The 20,075-nt window shown below is 32.3% G+C and overlaps 2 protein-coding genes across 3 annotated transcripts in view; one reads left to right on the top strand and one right to left on the bottom strand.

Moving 5' to 3' along the window:
- The window catches only part of LOC134719107 (atrial natriuretic peptide receptor 1-like), a 362,861-nt gene that overhangs the window by 93,771 nt on the left and 249,015 nt on the right, over positions 1-20,075 (top strand). The gene's annotated exons all lie outside the window — the stretch shown is intronic.
- LOC134719826 (complement C1q tumor necrosis factor-related protein 3-like) lies at positions 14,895-16,697 on the bottom strand. Its single transcript, XM_063582777.1, has 2 exons — positions 16,520-16,697; positions 14,895-15,961 (listed from the first exon to the last, which is right to left on the bottom strand). The coding sequence occupies exons 1-2, from the start codon at positions 16,680-16,682 to the stop codon at positions 15,540-15,542; spliced, it is 585 nt and encodes a 194-aa protein (XP_063438847.1). The 5' UTR covers positions 16,683-16,697; the 3' UTR covers positions 14,895-15,539.

Raw genomic sequence — 20,075 nt, 5'->3', positions numbered from 1 at the left:
TAAATTTGAAGCAATTCAAGGTTCTATTTCGACTCTTTCTTAGCAAAGTTCGACAACAAGGGATGAACTTGAACAAGGTTTCATGTTTTAAACTTGCATTATACATATCGACAACAAAACTTTTTTATATTTTTTATATAGATGATCACGTAAAATGTCGTACTAAGACCTCTTTATAAATGACTTAATATATTCAAATTGTTACTTTTTCTCGTTAAATGATTCATGATTTAAACAAAAAAGTGTATACATTAGCAGGCTTCAATCAATATGTTCAAACAAAAATTCTTTGTCATGTTTTAAACATTAACCGTTTCTATATACTAGTATATCACTTTTCTAGTTTGTTCTTTATAATGTTAACCTTTTCTGTTTCGCCAATGAATATAAAAGTTAGAAAATACATCACAGCTTACTGGACATATTGACCTTTCAGATCAAAACTCACTGGACATGTTGACCTTTCAGATCAAAACTCACTGGACATGTTGACCTTTCAGATCAAAACTCACTGGACATGTTGACCTTTCAGATCAAAACTCACTGGACATGTTGATCTTTCAGATCACAATTTGCTGGACATGTTGATCTTTAGATCACAACTCACTGGACATGTTGACCTTTAAATTACAGTTCACTGGACATGTTGACCTTTCAAATCACAATTCACTGGACATGTTGACCTTACAGATCACAATTCACTGGACATGTTGACGTTTAGATCACAACTCACTGGAGATGTTGACCATTTAGGTCACAACTCACTGGGCACGTTGACCTTTCAGATCAAAACTCACTGGACATGTTGATCTTTAGATTACAACTCACTGGACATGTTGACCTTTAAATCACAGTTCACTGGACATGTTGATCTTTAGATCACATTTGACTGGACATGTTGACCTTTCAGTTTACATTGAGTTACTGACCAAACATGTTGACCTTTCAAATCACAATTCACTGGACATGTTGACCTTACAGATCACAATTCACTGGACATGTTGACGTTTAGATCACAACTCACTGGAGATGTTGACCTTTTAGGTCACAACTCACTGGGCACGTTGACCTTTCAGATCAACCTCACTGGACATGTTGACCTTTCAGATCACAACTTACTGGACATGTTTACCTTTCAGATCACAACTCACTGGACATGTTGACTTTTCAGATCACAAATTACTGGACATGTTGACCTTTCAGATCACAACTCACTTGATATGTTGGCCTTTCAGATCAAAACTCACTGGACATGTTGATCTTTAGATCACAACTCACTGGACATGTTGACCTTTAAATCACAGTTCACTGGACATGTTGATCTTTAGATCACATTTCACTGGACATGTTGACCTTTCAGTTCACATTGAGTTACTGACCAAACATGTTGACCTTTCAAATCACAATTCACTGGACATGTTGACCTTACAGATCCCAATTCACTCGACATGTTGACGTTAAGATCACAACTCACTGGAGATGTTGACCTTTTAGGTCACGACTCACTGGGCACGTTGACCTTTCAGATCAACCTCACTGGACAGGTTGACCCTTCAGATCACAACTTACTGGACATGTTGACCTTTCAGATCACAACTCACTCGACATGTTGACCTTTCAGATCACAAATTACTGGAAACGTTGACCTTTCAGATCACAACTTACTGGACATGTTAACCTTTCAGATCACAACTCACTGGATATGTTGACCTTTCAAATCACAACTTACTGGACATGTTGACCTTTCAGATTACAACTAACTGGACATGTTGACCTTTCAGATCACAACTGACTGGACATGTTGACCTTTCAGATCACCACTCACTTGATATGTTGACCTTTCAGATCACATCTCACTGGACATGTTGACCTTTAGATCACAACTCACTGGACATGTTGACCTTTAAATCACAGTTCACTGGACATGTTGATCTTTAGATCACATTTCACTGGACATGTTGACCTTTCAGTTCACATTGAGTTACTGACCAAACATGTTGACCTTTCAAATCATAATTCACTGGACATGTTGACCTTACAGATCACAATTCACTGGACGTGTTGACGTTTAGATCACAACTCACTGGAGATGTTGACATTTTAGGTCACAACTCACTGGACTCGTTGACCTTTCAGATCAACCTCACTGGACATGTTGACCTTTCAGATCACAACTTACTGGACATGTTGACCTTTCAGATCACAACTCACTGGACATATTGACCTTTCAGATCACAAATTACTGGAAAGGTTGACCTTTCAGATCACAACTTTCTGGACATGTTAACCTTTCAGATCACAACTCACTGGATATGTTGACCTTTCAGATCACAACTTACTGGACATGTTGACCTTTCAGATCACAATTTACTGGACATGTTGACCTTTCAAATCACAACTCACTGGACACGTTTACCTTTCAGATCACAACTTACTGGACATGTTGACCTTTCAGATCACAACTTACTGGACATGTTGACCTTTCAGATCACAACTCACTGGATATGTTGACCTTTCAGATCACAACTTACTGGACATTTTGACCTTCAGATCACAACTCACTAAACAGTTTGATCTTCATATCAACCCCTTTTTCACACCTGATCTGAAGCTGAGTTTGTGCTGTTCAATATCTAATTTCCTAATTAGTTTGTTTAATAGTTTGGAAATGCGTTATTTTATTTATTATGCATGATGCCTTCCTTGCTTTTTTGCGAATTTTAAATCAACACATTGTACCTTTGGTTTCTCTCTTCTTATTGTTCTTATTAGTAAAAGATAGATACAGGTGCACGTCATAAAATCTTTCTGTGACATTTGCAAGAATATTTTCGTAAAACTAACGTTTGTTGTAAATTGAATCGCTCTCCTTAGGCCCTTTAATTGGAATGATGGGTAGTTGCTCATAAAATAAATATAATGCCTTTAAAACATATTACAATTTTGATTTCTTAAATTTCCATAAAGTTTGTATTTAAGGATTTTTTCATCTTTTAAAAAAGATGGAGACCACCTTCCTGCATGTGAAACAATATCATATAGGCTCATATCTTTATTTTCCATACCTTTAAAGAGTTTATTATGGTTACGTTTTCTGTTAAAAAAAAACACACTCCAAAATCATCTATGAAATCATTTTTTCAACGCACAATCATTTTGTCCTATAAATTTCGCCTTTTAATTTTATATACCATGAATAAAAATTTAAGTTTCTATAATTGATTACATATACGGAGGTGAAAAGGTTTGTTTCCGTGAAATTTATTCTGTTGCATTGTCAATAATATAAAAACCTCCGTTATAGTTTCCTCTGCTGAGTGGTTCTATAGATTTATTGTAATTTAGAAGCTGGGTTTTTCATAATACATATATAGAAATAACTTCATGCTTTGGAAAAACACAGTGAGACATTGTAGGACAAATGATAGGGAAGGTCAAGCTCAACGGAGCATGCGCCAATAAGGTCAAGCTCAACGGAGCATGCGCCAATAAGGTCAAGCTCAACGGAGCATGCTCGAACATTGAAGCTTATTAACAAAACGGCACATTAGTTTTCAAAAGAAATTGTCGGTAATGATGTTATGGTATAGCAAAGAATAATAAATATTTAAAAGCTTTTTCGATTTTTTATCAGGTTTGAGTTTGCACAATATATCATTTAAATATATGCATGCTTTTTAATTAGTTGTCAGATATGAAAACTAATTGATTTATTGTATAATCTACAACGTTCAGTGGCAAATAGTATACAAGGCAAGATCGAATTGATATTTATAATTTTGTAATTTTTTTCATTACCATGGAAGAAAAATGTAACAATATTACTAGTAACTACATGTAGTTGACAAAATATGACAAAATGTAAAATATTGAAAATGTCAATCCTTTAACAACTTGAAACCAAGATATATCAACTGGCTTGAGAATAATGGGGGGAGGGGGGGGGGGGGGGGCGAAAAGAGAAAATGATTAAGAGATGGGTTAAATCAAAGAAGATGAAGAATAAAGGACTGCTAGAGTGTAAAGAACATAGGGTAAGGAACAAAGCGAAAAAAAGTAACGAAAAAAGAAAATCCACTCAGAGCCCTTTTAATAACACTTAACAAGTCAATGGTTATAGATTGTGGCTTTATTCCCACCCAGAGCCCTGTTAATAACACTTGACAAGTCAATGGTTATAGATTGTCGCTTTATCCATCACTATAGCCATAAAAACGTAGGTCTCAGAAACTTCCAACGTTTAATACGAAATTTTCGTGACACAAACATTAACGTTATTTCTTCTTTTTTTTTTTTTTTTATGTCTATACGTCTTCATATACAGTACAGGGCTGACAAAACTTCCGGTTGGCGTGATGCTTACAAAGGATGGCTATCTTCAATCATAATATAAACAATAACGAGAAGTCGAATTGTTATTTTTAATTGCCATGTAACACGCTTTGGAACTATTTTTTTAAATCGCTCGCGAGAAATCGAAATTGATTCTAATCTTGTCTCACGTCTTACTCTTTATCGAAATGGTTTAATGTACTTTCTATACGCCATTTTGTACTTTTTAAGTTTCGCCTACAGTAAGCTACCATTACAGTCTGTTCATACATGTATATCTGTCACGTTGGGATTATGTTTGTACCTCTGGGTTATGGGGTTATCGATATACATATGCACAAAATCAATTTCGAGCTTGTCTACATCTTTTTATATTCAAGATATGTCCTCGTCTGTAGATATCTTTGAATCCTTCGGTTGCTGTCGGTTTTACGTAATTTTTTTTACGTCTCTGTTTTAATACTAGTGCTTATTGTTGAAATAGTAATGATAAATTTGATTTTAATGAATCATCTATAATAAAACATATTTATTTTGTATTTGCGTGTCCATCGGTACATTACAATTACAAATGAAACAGCTTCGTAAAATATCCCTTCAGCAAAACAGTTGCTCCTTGTGAATCTGTGTAAATAAATATACTACGACGAAAAAATCCATTTATTTAATGCAAAGTAATTAAGGGTTACAGATCTATTATACATTGGTCACTATTGTTAATTGTAATTAGTAGGTAACGCTACCGTTGAAAGAAGCATCTTCAAATATTATTAAATAGAGCTTTTAGTAAAGGAGCTTCAGGGCTTGATCTGCATGGATTTCGATTGTATTATTTCTATCACGTATCTGTGTGTCGTATGCTGCATAAAAATAACATGAAGACGATACCTTAATAATTCAGACTCGTGCATTGAGTAGTAATGTGTAGTAAGTAGACACCGGCAGGACCTGTATGTAGAGTTGGTTCCACTACGTTTAAAAATAATATTGAAGTTTATAATTGATAAAAAATCATCACGTGGATTTCACTTTTTTAAAGATTCTAAATGGAACACCTGTAAAATAGTTCTTGGTAATAGTTAACTCCAGAATGTTCCTCTGCATGAAGCATAACATTATTTTCAATTCAAGACAATTGTAACGGCACCCACGTGCACTAGAACTTCGGCAATTCTTATAGTAAGAAAGAATGACCTATACTGAAACTTACTTAAATATATTTCAACTCTCAACGGAATAATGGACATTCAATGGGATAGTTATACTGTTTACATGTAAGATTGCATTCAGGTGTCATACCACCAATTACTCCCACAAATTTAGAACGTAGGCCTACTCGGACAAAAAATAGTGCATTTGATGTCATTGTTTACTTAAACTAACCAACAAATTGGCAGAAATGAAACTTTTGATGAAAGAGAAATATGTTAAGACCATTTTGAGCTAAAATTTACTTGTTTATGAGTTTGCATTCAATATTGAGGATTAATGCACTCCATAGTATACTAATTTAAGATTTCCAGAAAACCAGGGGTTATTTTTAGCGGTACCTCTTTTCGGAAGACCTTTTCTTTTTTATATGATTTTAAACACCTGTTGAAAATTGGCATGTAGAAAGCTGATACATGTGTGATTCAGGATATACCTGGTTTCTATGAAGTTAAACTTAAGGTAAAATATTTAGAAAGCTATGAAAATTGTAAAATTTGGTTGAACAGATAGGGACTTTTAATTGGTGGTATGACACCTTCAGATTTATCCGAATACCAACAATGTTTTATCTTCATTTCCATAACTGATGTTTCTTAACCCCAATAATCCAGTGATTATATTCCACTCATTTCTATTGCTCCTTTAGAGTTTGATATAAGTATCAGACAAGGTCAAGTATCGCGGGAAGTAGTCGTTAGACATTGATTATAAACCAGTCAGTATATTTACTCTTGACCACCCTTTTGATGGACATAGGAGCTTATCGTTTATGATGTCTTGAAGGATCTAAATCTCGCGTTGTTTTACGAGTCTGCTGAATATCTCCAAGTTTATCATCTTCAGACTTACATCTCTCCCATATGATGATTACTGAATTAATGATGTATTTAATGTAATTAAATATGTAATGAATCATGTAATGAAGTAATCAATTTCCATTAAAAACGAACTCTTAGACTGTAAAGTCTCGTCTATTATATAGCAATTCTTTGCTTAAGTCACAAACTTTTAATATAAACAATCGAATTAAATAATTACATTAAAAAATACGCACTTGCTGGTAATTTATCTTTTCAGTCAAGAGCACAACTACATGCACTTATTAAGTGACTGTAACGGAAACCGTTTCCATGAAATTTGGATCAGATTATGATTTCGTTTGGAACAACCACTTTTTACAACAAAAACAAAACAAATCTTATCAAAAGTTATACAAACACAAAAAAAACACTGTTTCATTGGCATTCATACCACATCTTCGTATTTTCATGTTTAAAACAAAACGATGAAATACAGCTGAACTTTTACACGAGGTTGTACTTTGATGTTCGTTTCATGCACAAATTCGATATAAGTTGCATTCGATAATAATCTTAAATAATCACTAAGTGTTTAATTTTTGGAATAAGCGCTAACTCATAGTATTCATAAATATTAAATCCTACAACAAAAATAATAAGTGCGGGGTGACGTGGGTTTTTGATTCCGACATAGTAGACCTAAAGCCTTTAAATCAATATATTATGTACAAATGTAGCTGTGACACTATCGTCCCGAACCTGCATGTAATATTTTGTAATATTTGCCCCCGGACAGTAAACAGCTGTTAATCACCCCATTTTCTCTTTTTTTATCATTTTCTTCAAATATAATCTGCCGAGAAGAATTACCAGAAAACATATTTTTCTAGATATACATATTTCTTAATTATTTTTATATACAATGTAATCTACTAATCGTTAAGTCGGTCTTCAGATATCCATCATCAGTAGGAGGTTGATCTCATAATGACTTAGAGATATTCCGAACAGAAATATAATACATTTTTCATTCGGAAATATGAAACTTGATTTAAAGCATTTAGTAATTTGTACATCAAGTAAAAACAGAATTTGATGTACTTATTAAGCAATTGTTATGGCAACGGTTTCTAAAAAAAACGATGTAAATTGTCTAAAACGAGTCTTTCATTCACATTTTTATTGATTCCAATTAATTTGATTTTTAATGTAAATCCCTTATATACATTTCCTTTCGAATTTCTATATTGTGACAGTCTTAAATTGAATAAAAAAAACTATATAAAAACTTCTACAAATGGTTCTCTTTGTTATCCTAACAAATGGTTCTCTTTGTTATTCTTACAAAGCGTGCCTCGGTGTAGTTTTATCAGCATTCAGCCGGTTATAATATCATTTAAACGTAGAGTTTAGCAGACGTTCAATTATTAAATCTTGTAGATTGTTGATATAGATCTAACATTAGTAAACATCGTAAAGTCTTATCAACATCATATTCAAAACCTTTTTAATATTCAAAGGAAAACGTGACTAAATGATATAAGAATAAAATATATCGCATTGTATATGCTTAAGTAAGTATTATCATTTATATTTGTCTGGCAGATAAACCCTAAATCACGATCTCAAAGTTCCAAGTTTCAAGATATCTCCAACAAATATTGATACTATAGTTTGGTCCTCAATGCTCTTTAACTTCGTGATTTCAATTTTTTTCGATTCGAGTCTCCTGGTTTTTTTTTTTAGGTTACATGTAGTTTGATTGGCAGAGGAATCTGGACTGCAAAAATAAATCCAAAAATTTTAGCAAGAAAAGTTGCAGATCCGGGTCTAACGCACCTGTCGCATGCGGGGCTTAAACTCACACCTTAGTGTATACTGAACATGAAGTAGCGAGGCCCCTTATGAGAGATAGCCTACATTCAGTGGCAGATTTAACCATAATACACTCGACTGTTCAGTACTTTTCATTGTACTTATGTTGATATCTAGTCTGAAGATGAGCTATTGATACTCTATTAACACTACTTACATACTTTGTTGTGTAGACTAAGACTGTACTGACCACACCCTTCAAATAGTAAATACAAAGTGCTTTAATATAATTATTTGAATAAATACAAAATTATTATTGATGTTTGGAGTTATTTATAAGTACTATAACTTTACTGTACTCAACTGTTATTTCATTGTAATTGACTTCAAAGTTATTGATATGAACGGAGCGGAATATGGGTAAAACGTCAGTAAAATATGGGGAAATGTCATTAAATCATCAACAATGTGACAGAAAAGAGATGATCAAGTCAACATATGGTATTCAATAATTGACAAAGTCTATACACGGCTACAATATGTGAATATATAAGTCAACCGATCAGAAATATCGTAGAGTATATCAAAGTCAAATTTCCTTAAATCAAAATAGAAAAACGTGACATATGACAACTGTATTTCAAAACAAATGCTGAAAGGTGTCTGATAAACACGTGAAAATATGACTCGGTTTTCTATTCGTTAGATCTCAACCCGCTTTGAATTTCGTTACTTGGACTTTACTATACTTAGCAAAAATGTCAATGTATGAAAAATAAATACTGTTTCTGATTGTATTTGATGTATAGCCCTTGTTATGAGAGCTAACGAATGTTTACAAAAATAATGACTGATATATAAATTTAAAATTAATTGAATATAGATCGGGGCAACCAGTTGAGTCTTAACTTGTTACCATCTTAGAGATCATGGGTTAATGCTTGGAGTTTAATGGTGTTCGTTTTCTCAAATTTCTTTTTACATCTGTTGTGCTTCGGCTGTCGTTTTTGCGTTTGGCATATTGTTGTCTGATATTCTCATGTTATTCTTAGTGCTTTGGACTGTCGGTTTTGCTTTGGGCGATTGTGTTGTCTGATATTTTCTATGTAATGCTTGTTGACTGTCGTTTTAACCTTGGGCTGATATTTTCTATGTAATGCTTGTTGACTGTCGTTTTAACTTTGGACTGATATTTTCTATGTATTAATGCTTGTTGACTGTCGTTTTAACTTTGGACTGATATTTTTAATTTTAATTTTTTTTTGTATCTGCCAAATTTATCTTGTACTATTTTTGTTCTAGTGGCATTTCAGATAAAATAATTATTTTAATATAAGAGAACACAAAATACTTATCCTTCAGATTTAAAAAGGGTCGTTTTAGTTCAATGTGTATTCTGACAAGTGTTGTAATGTGGTGGTTAGATGTATCTTCATAGACATGATCTAAAAGTTTTGACTTTAATTCTGTTGTTCAGTATCGATATAAATCAATATACCACGTGATATATGAACTAATTCACACTGATATAATTATTTGTCTGATCTTTGAACAGAAGTGTCATATCAATTCCTTTACCATCAGTGCAATTTGCTATGAATTCATAGATAAAATGGTCTTTCGAAAAATCTCATTGTAATTTTATTTGCTGTAACTCGTTTAAGGCCTTTTTCTGTAACGAAAAAGGAAAGTATGCTAGATACACTTACTGGAAATGTGAGGATATGATTGAAGCTTTAAACTTTCTGCTTGATAACATTTATGTACGTTTCGGCGATAAAGTGTATCGTCAGGTAGTAGGTATTCCTATGGGCACCAACTGTGCCCCTTTAATAGCAGATTTATTTCTATATTGCTATGAATCTCAGTTTATGACCAAACTCAGTAAAGACCCATCATTGTTACATTTGGTTGATACATTCAAAAATACCTACCGTTATCAGGATGATATTTTTTCGTTGAATAATCCAGAGTTCTCTAAATATACTTCAGAAATTTACCCAAACGAACTTACTTTAACTAAATCTAACATAAACAGCAGCAGTTGTCCTTTTCTAGATTTAGACATTTCAATTTCAAACGGGAAACTTCACACTAAAATTTACGACAAAAGAGACGATTTTTCATTTCCTATTGTTAATTTTCCTTTTTTAGACGGCGATGTGCCTTTGGCTCCATCATACGGTGTTTATATATCGCAACTCGTTCGGTTTGCCCGTGTGTGTTCTGATGTCATAGATTTTAACGAACGTAATCAATGCATCACTGGTAAATTGTTGTGTCAGGGATTTCGATACCATAAATTACTTAAAACTTTTACTAAATTCTTTCATACATACAAAGATTTGATTAGTAAATTTGGCTATACCTGTAGAAAGCTTATTAAAGATGGTATTTCTCATCCTAAATTTTATGGTAATATTGTACTTAAAGCGAGGAAATCACTATGTGATCCTTGTAAACTCATCGAACCTTTAAACAAACTTATAAGTAAGGGTTATCGTACCAATATTGTAATTAGATCTCTGAATATAGTTCACATTGGCACTAATATTGATTTTGTCATTAGCAAATTAAAACATAACTAAATTTCATTATCTTTTGAGGCGAGATGTATAGGGGACACAGCCACGTTAACTTTTATTTCTATAGAAGTCGCTCTTCACTATACTACTACCTGTCGATACATTTATTTTTGGCATTGCACAAGTCATGTCTTCTTTGACTATTAATGACGTTAAAATACTAAATCCCTGTGATGTGTTTTAGTCGATTTTAGTCTCTGATGCATGATTTTTTACTATTAATTGGTTTTGGCTTTTAACTAGCTGTCAGTAACTGCGAGTACTCTCAAATCGTATTTTCTTGTTAATTCGACCTGTTGATACTGTTTATAATGCTTTTTTGTCATTTTTTATTTATATGGATCTTGGCTGTATACCAGCTTTGATTATTTGTAATATCTTCAATTTTCACTTATTCTTACAACATTTGTATAAACTTCAAGATTATAAAAAAACGGTTTTTTTCTAAAGTGAACATTGATTGGTTAAATATTTTTCAGTGTGTTTGAATTTGTTTGATAGCCTTTTGGTCATGACTGTTTGTCTCTAATATTTAATTAACTGTGCATTTGTATTCAGATATCGCAGATCAAATTTATTCGTTCTTTGTGTATCATACGTTTTTTGATTGAGTTAAGTCTGCTAATTGATATTTTATCGTATGTGTTTTTATATGTTGTGATGTTATGCTATTGTTTCAGAAAAAGGGAGAAGGTTTGGGCCCATTAAAACGTTTAATCCCGCTGCAAATGTTTGCACCTGTCCTAAGTCAGGAATCTGGTGTACAGTAGTTGTCGTTTGTTTATGTAATATATACGTGTTTCTCGTTTCTCGTTTTGTTTATATAGATTAGACCGTTGGTTTTCCCATTTGAATGGTTTTACACTAGTAATTTTGGGGCCCTTTATAGCTTGTTGTTCGGTGTGAGCCAAGGCTCCGTGTTGAAGGCCGTACTTTAACCTATAATGGTTTAATTTTTAAATTGTTATTTGGATGGAGAGTTGTCTCATTGGCACTCACACCACATCTTCCTATATCTATATAGGGACTATTTCAAGATGTACGTAAATGAATTGTGCGTCAATCATCATTTCTGATATCTAAAGTAAAAATTACAATGCAGTGCGACATAACTCGATTCCAGCAATAAATCATTTTATTGTATTTTTCGATCTGTTGTAAATTGCAACGAACTTATAAGGTCTTCTTTTTTCTCTTGGGTTATTGATGCATTCTTAAGATTTATATTTGATAATTATAAATTTCATAACGAATAAGATTTGCTTATCGCTTAAAATATTTTAATTCATTTTCAATTAAGTTAATTCGCTTTTTAAGATTAGAATCTTAAGCATCATGGGTAACTTCATTGTTCCGTACCCCAAAATGAAAATAACGTCACGTCATTGGTTGACTTTCCATTGTTCCATTTCTAAACAATCACGACGTTTCGGTGTAAACTTTTGAAAATATTACCCAGGATGCATTAGAATTTTGAAACGGTGACATATACAGCAACTATTAAAATCAAATAACGAGCAATTATACAAAAATCAATTTCAGGTATTTTTGGTAAATAATTGTTAAATTCCATATCAGATGAAATTGTAGTACATGTGATTTGCCATAATTCAATTCCAGTAAAATGTTTGCCGGTCGTTTGGACATTGTGAGGACTTCATAAGGTCCTTTATTTTTGGTGACTGAATTTCTATTTTTATTTTATTTTTTAAGATTTATATTTGATAATTGAGTTCGCAACGAAAGTGTTTTTTTTTCCAATATAATCTCGGAGTCTGGTATTTCATACATAAATAAGATATAGTCTTGAAAATGCATTTTAAATGAATTGATTGACGTTAAAACAACCGTCAATTGATAGTACTTGGTTTATAACAAAGTTGATTCATTAATGTTATTCAAAAAGTCCCTTTTCACAATTATTTCGAAACTTTGAAATGTTTTCGTGTTTGAGACCTCCCCACAATATCCTTTTATTTGCACTTACTACTTTCGAGTGTTCTGACATCTTTCTTTATTTACTTTCATGTGAAAATTCCAGTGCAAACGCATTTACAATTTCCTTTCATAAAACGAAAGTAATAAACTCTCGTAAAGTCTCATTTGTTACGTGTTTTGATCGTTATTGCAAATTATATTCTTCGTGTTGAGGCTACTTATTCGATAGAAATATAAATCTCCAGTTTGTTAAAAGCAATAAGCATAAATAAATAGAAAGAGTAGGGCAATCTTCAAATTACGTAAGAAAAACGAAATCGAGAAACAATAATTTTGCCTTCTACGCGAAAGTGTCATTGCCTCAAAGCTTTGTGGTTCTTCCGCATGCAAGTCCTTGTCCCGATGACAAATGTTTATTTATTTCGTTCGTGCAAACATACCACAACAGCCGCAGAAAGCTTTAATAATCGCTCTTTACTATTCGAACAAGTTAAACATTTTTGTACCTTTATGGGACTGGAACTGGTTCTGGTTTTATTCTTAAATTTACTGATTTTAGTTTTGAATACATGTATGTTCAAAATTATATTCATAAAGATTCATTCAGAAAAAAAATCGAAACTGTGTATGCGCTGTCAATGAGTTGTATTGAATATACAGTAATGTTTTTTTGTTTGTTAATTTTATATCAATATAGTGATGTAATTGCAAATATTTAGTAGGATCGTACAAAATGTAAATTATTCAGTAGTAAACAAAAGTCTCAGTGAAATTTGTAATGAACTAATATTTGTATATGATGGCAATTTCCTGAATATAAACTTCAGCTTATTTGTGTAATTCGTTTTTTATATATTGTCACAGGCGGTAATGTATTTTTAATTAACTTTGATACATTATCATCAGTGCGGGGAGCCATGCTTGTTAACTGGTAAATGATTTATGCCTGCCTTCAATAAGTCTAAAAATGTAGGATAGAAACTATCTTGTTTACTTTGAAACACATATCTTTTCTGTGAGTTACACTTGTTATGTTCTATCTGAATGTATACTAGTCAACCGAAGTCACGATACATAAGTTTATGTGTTATGTTCTCTTTTAAGTATACTTTTCATCAAAACTAACGATACAACTTATTTGTTATATTCTATCTTAATATATACTAGAACGAATTATTAGAGAGGAGGGGTAACTGTGATACAAATCATTCAATACACCTGACAAAATGCAAAGCAAATAATTACTGCATTAGTGTTCTTCATCTGAAGACGTAATGCCATCTTTAACATAGATCAGCAACTCACACATCACTTCAAAGTTGTTTTCGAAATGATCTGTATCAAGATTTCCCGAGTTTATCAAACGAAATGAAGAAAAAAAAACCCAAGTAATTACTAAATATGAAATGAAGATCTACTCTTGCAATTTTTACATTCATGTGAATTGTGTTCATCTACCTTTATATTAAGCAATTAATATGACAATATTTGATATCTGCCACCGTCTTTGACATCTACTTGTCATCGTTGATTTAACCTTTAATTTGATAAACTGAATCAATATTAATTTAGCTGATTTCCTGCCAAAATATATAGAAGAGGATTATTTATCAATGCACATGTACAACCCGTATCACTTTAAAATGTATATGACGACTTTCGTAGTTTTGTTGTTGCCAAATTAGCTATTTGGATTCGCATTTCATATGATATGTTCTTTGGACATTTGACATCTTACTACATCTCCTTATTACATCTGTATTGGTGTTTTTCTAACAAGGCATCAAATTTTAAGTGACATTTTGCTTTTTTTCTTAAAATTTTCAATGTATGGTCAAATTTTCTCCGAGGTACGGAGGTATCTTAAGTTTTACGATCACTTCGGAATCCGACTTTTCCAACTACATGACTACATGATGTTAAAAATAGCATTTATACATTATTGTTAAAAGGCTGTTCTATGTCTTGAGGATCATTATTTGTGATTCAGCGTTTCTGAGGTCCGTTTTATTTGATCGACACGTGCTGTATCGCATTGAATAAAACTAGAACAATTGTAGTCGGATAACCACGTATGTTTAACGGTATATCACTACTGTCTGTATTTACGTAAACCGTTGTGTATATTCAATTGAATTATAAATGAGATGGCTGTTGATGTAAATAATTAACGTAACATAAATAATTGCATTTATTGCATCACATTGCCAATGCTAATAATCAGTTCCCATAAAATGGTCGTTAAATGGAAGAATTATATTGACATTTAACTTCCATGCTTATAACAATTCTACAAACATGTCTTTAAGTTATTTTTTCATATCTCGTTTTCGTATCCGTTTACTTTATTGTTATTGATCATGAGTTGGCGAATTAGCGAATTCTTGATGTTCGTAAGTGAGATCAAAGTTTTTTTCTTCAAGCTAAATCTCAGATTTTATGTTTCTTGCGATTGGCTTTCAAATAAAAAATATTTGATCCAATCATGTTTTTTGTATTTATCAAGTGAAAAATATATTGTAGTATATAGACATTATGTTAAGATAATTAATAAAAAAAAAATATGTGTGAAATCAATCCTGATCATGTAAAAACCATTGAGGGGGGCGCAAAATATTTGAAACAAAAGAGGTGTAATTTTTGCAATATGTCAATCATATTGGGAGTGTTGGTATAAAAAAAAAGACTGATACCCACAGCTCAAGGAAATAAAGAGACGATACCTTTTTTTTTATTTATACAAAGTTTATAAACGAGTACAATCAGATTGATTTCAAGCTAAACAAGCATCATCTACTGTGTTATAACACACACATTTTAAAATTACATGTACATGTATGTAAAGTGTTCGACAGAACTAATTTTCAACAACCAGCATTCCAGTAAACGAACTTCTAGAGTCGTATGGGTTGTTGAAGTAATTCTCAGTAACATAACGACTGGTCTGAATCCAAACATGGTCTCCTTTCTTCACTTGATACAGAACCACTTTTGTCACAGGGACGTTACTAGATGTTCCAATGTACCCATACGAGCTAGCTACAACAACATTGTCCACTCTTAGTTCAGTATCAACATGTTTGCTTGTGTAGGCCAATGTTGTCCATGAAAATAAATAGATACCAGACATTGGCGCCACAAATATTCCGTCTCCAGGATTGAAGTCATTTCCGGTATCTGTGATCACGTGGTCAAACTTCACAATCGAATTCTTGTTAAGGGTAGTGGCGGCAGTTAGCCGAACGAAAAACATGACTGTTGGTATTCCATGTTTTCTGCCTGATAAAAGAATGAAAAAAGGTTTCTTGAATAAAGTATTTTGAACAAGTTAATTTAACTTTAATAAATTTATTGAAAGAGAAAATTATATTCAAAGTCCTTTGAAATATCCCTAAGATTATGGAAATTGTGTGACACTAGAATAACAGGAACTACTCAACCTTCCGTACTACTTAAAGTACTTGATTTCGTTTGTGTGAATTTTGACGGACATCACCACATTTTTAGTACGTACTATGCATTTATCATTCTCAATACCAGATCATAGTACGCTTCCTCCGCCAATAAAAACGAAATGCCATAAAATTAAAAAAAAAAGATGAAAAGTGGCGTTAAACATCGAACAATCAATCACTAAATCAAAACATGTTTACCTTGATTAATTGTTGTTTATTTACGTCCATTGACACATATTACATTCATCCCCAGGGCGATATAATATTTATCATGCAGATTATATTTCAGTTTCATAACTGTTGCAAAATATATTCAGCTTGCTCAAAATAAAGTTCCAACATCCTTGCTCATTGCCAGCTTAAAACTAAAAAATAAACTTACCTTTCTCTACAGTCTCTGTTAAATTATCCAATCTTTCTTTGAGAGTCTTAACTTCAGTCTTTAAAAACAAAATATCTTGTTCGTCCATTGTTGTGTTTTGAATTGATTTCGATTGAATTTCAAACACAAAGTAAAACAACAGGAGCGATTGAAAGAGATACATCTTTGTTTCTCTTAATCTAAGTCTAATTTAACAACATATCTTTTGTTATTAATATACATACGAGGTCCCAGAACGAGGCAAAAATTTGATAATAAAATGCCGTGTGCACTGTAAATTGTATAAGTTGCACAAAAAGTTTCAAAATACAGTTGAAAATGAACTGTCCAATAGTAATTCGTGTTAATCCATCAAAAGCAATGTGAAGTCGTTCAAAAGTACAAACAAAGGCGCGGGTCCCTGAGAATTGGGAGTTATAATTGGGGGAGGTCTCGTTCTTGAGAATTATAAGAGTTAGAAGCCTTTATATATATTTACAAACTAATATCTATTATAAGCTCACCTGGGCCGAAGGGCCAAGTGAGCTTTTCTCATCACTTTGCGTCCGTCGTCCGGCGTCGTCTGTTAACTTTTACAAAAATCTTCTCCTTTGAAACCTCAGTCTGAAACTACTGGGCCAAATTTAACCAAACTTGGCCACAATCATCATTGGGGTATCTAGTTTAAAAAATGTGTGGCGTGACCCGGCTGAACAACCAAGATGGCCGCCACAGCTAAAAAAAGAACATAGAGGTAAAATGCAGTTTTTGGCTTATAACTCAAAAACCAAAGCATTTAGAGCAAATCTGACTGGGTCAAATTGTTTATCAGGTCAAGATCTATCTGCCCTAAAATTTTCAGATGAATCATACAACTGGTTGTTGGGTTGCTGCCCCTGAATTGCTAATTTTAAGGAAATTTTGCTGTTTTTGGTTTTTATCTTGAATATTATTATAGATAGAGATAAACTGTAAACAGCCATTATGCTCAGCAAAGTAAGATTTACAAATAGGTCAAAATGACCAAAATGGTCAGTTGACCTCTTTATAGGAGTAATTAAAATTGAGAATGGAAATGGGGAATGTGTCAAAGAGACAACAACCCGACCTAATAAAAAAACAACAGCAGAAGGTCACCAACAGGTCTTCAATGTAGCGAGAAATTCCCGCACCCGGAGGTGTCCTTCAGCTGGCTCTTTAACAAATACATACTAGCGCAGTGATAATGAACGCCATACTAATTTCCAAATTGTACACAAGAAACTAAAATTAAAATAATACAAGGCTAACAAAGGCCAGAGGCTCCTGACTTGGGACAGGCGCAAAAATGCGGCGGGGTTAAACATGTTTGTGAGATCTCCCCCCCTCCCCCTATACCTCTAACTAATGTAAAAAAGTAAACGCATAACAATACGCACATTAAAATTCAGTTCAAGAGAAGTCCGAGTCTGGTGTTAGAAGATGTTACCAAAGAAAATAAACAAAATGACAATAATACATAGTCAATTTTTAACCATTTTTCGTAAATCTTAGTAATCTTTTACAAAAATCTTCTCTGAAACTACTGGGCCAAATTTTACAATACTTGGCCACCATCAACCAAGATGGCCGCCATGGATAAAAATAGAACACAGGCTTATAACTCTGAAACTGCATCATTAAGAGCAAATCTGACAAGGGGTTGAATTGTTTATCAAGTAAAGATCTATCTCATCTAAAATTTTCAGACGAATCGGACAACCCGTTGTTGGGTTGCTGCCTCTGAATTGGTTATTTTTAGGAAATTTTGCCGTTTTTTGGTTATTATCTTGAATATTATTATAGATAGAGATAAACTGTAAATAGCAATAAGTTTCAGCAAAGCAAGATCTACAAATAAACCAACATGACAATAATGGTCAGTTGACCAGTTACAGCCCTTTACAGTCAATTTTGAACAATTTTCTTAAATTTGGTAAATTTTTGTAAATTTTTAACAAAATATTTTCCTCTGTAACTAATGGGCCAAGTTCATTAAAGATGAAGATAATTGTAGCAACAAGAATGTACAGTAAAGTAAGATATACAAACACATTACCATCACTAAAACACAATTTTGTCATTAATCCATCTGTGTCTTTTGCTGAATATGCACATAGACCGAGGTGAGCGACACAGGCTCTTAAGAGCCTCTAGTTTTACCTTGATGTCATTTTTTTTCTTTTTTTCAACATAAATAAATATTAATTTTAAATATTGGCTTGTTACAATATCATTCAGGAGTCCAAGCTCCTCCTGATGTTCCCTGTTACAATCCACTAATCACTCAGGGTAGTGATTAGTTGCAAAATACATATTACATTTTTTACATCATATATATATATATTAGATAATATCACTTAATCACTTAATATGTTTTCTAATAGCTGCTAAAACATTACTTTTAATTTACAAACATACTCTTCTATTGAACTCATTGCGAAAAATTGAGTAAACATTGACATTTGTTGTCTTTTGATCAGATATGTAGTAGGCTTTATAAATTGAAAAACCCACAATTGTTAAAATAGTTTAAGTCAAAATATTCTTCTTCAGAAGTTTTATATCCAAATACTAAGTGTCTTAGTTTTACCTTAAAAGTTATTTTACTTTTATTTAAAACTTCATTTATTTTATTCCAAAAAAGTTTTAAATACGGATAAATACAGTATAAAGAAGTGATCATAATCTTCTTCTTGTGTACACAAATTACAAGAACTATTGTATACAATTTTCCACCTGCATAAAAGTTTCTTTGTAGGTAGAATATGTTGTAGTAATTTCCATCTAAAAATTCTAAGTTTATTTTCTTTTAAATATTTGAATAAAAATTTATATAGATAGTTTTGTAAAAACACATCATCTATATCAAATTTACGCAGCCATTTTTTGGGTCCAATAGCTGGTTCAATTTTTTTTATTTATCAGAGACTTATATAAAAGTTTATTTGTTAATGCTTCTAATTTTATAGGTAAACCATCCAATATAAATTGGTTTCTTTTTATATTAACAATACTTTTTATAGAATTTTCCGATTTTAAAATTGCTGCCCAGTCTTTTGGTATAGATTTCTTAACTAAATTAATTTCAGCCATCCAGTTTGATTTGTTTTTTAGTTTATTTAAAATTATGTCTTGAGAAATACAACCTTTTTCATCTATGATATCATTTACATAAATAAGATCGCTTTTAATCCAATATTTTAAAAATATAGCTTTATTGTTCCATAATATCTGTTTTCTTATATCTGTAAATGTTTCTGTTTTTTTTATTTGACCTCCACCAGTTAATTTCCAACATTTAATGATATCTTTATAAAAATCTGGGATGTTTTCAATGCTTTCGTCTGTCTTATCCCCACTGTTTGTTTGAAACACAAACCAGTTTGACCCAAAATTATAAAAATAGTGTTGAGGTATAATTGTCCAACCTCTTTCACAATCATTTACTAATCTTTTTACCCACATAGCTTTTAGAGCGGTGAAATAACTTCTGATATCTATCATATGCAAACCCCCCTTTTCATATGGACCAATAATTGAATTTCTTTTTACTTTA

The sequence above is a fragment of the Mytilus trossulus genome, chromosome 5 (assembly GCF_036588685.1).
Source record: "Mytilus trossulus isolate FHL-02 chromosome 5, PNRI_Mtr1.1.1.hap1, whole genome shotgun sequence".
NCBI classification, from domain to species: Eukaryota; Metazoa; Mollusca; class Bivalvia; order Mytilida; family Mytilidae; genus Mytilus; species Mytilus trossulus.
This window is presented reverse-complemented; position numbering and strand designations above follow the sequence as displayed.

What these genes read in the sequence shown, in the direction of transcription:
- LOC134719826 (XM_063582777.1), bottom strand. Translation starts at nt 16,682, where the DNA reads ATGTATCTCTTTCAATCGCTCCTGTTGTTTTACTTTGTGTTTGAAATT. An exon ending in AACAGAGACTGTAGAGAAAG is followed by an intron (nt 15,962 to 16,519) that starts GTAAGTTTATTT and finishes TTCTTTTATCAG; the next exon opens with GCAGAAAACATGGAATACCA.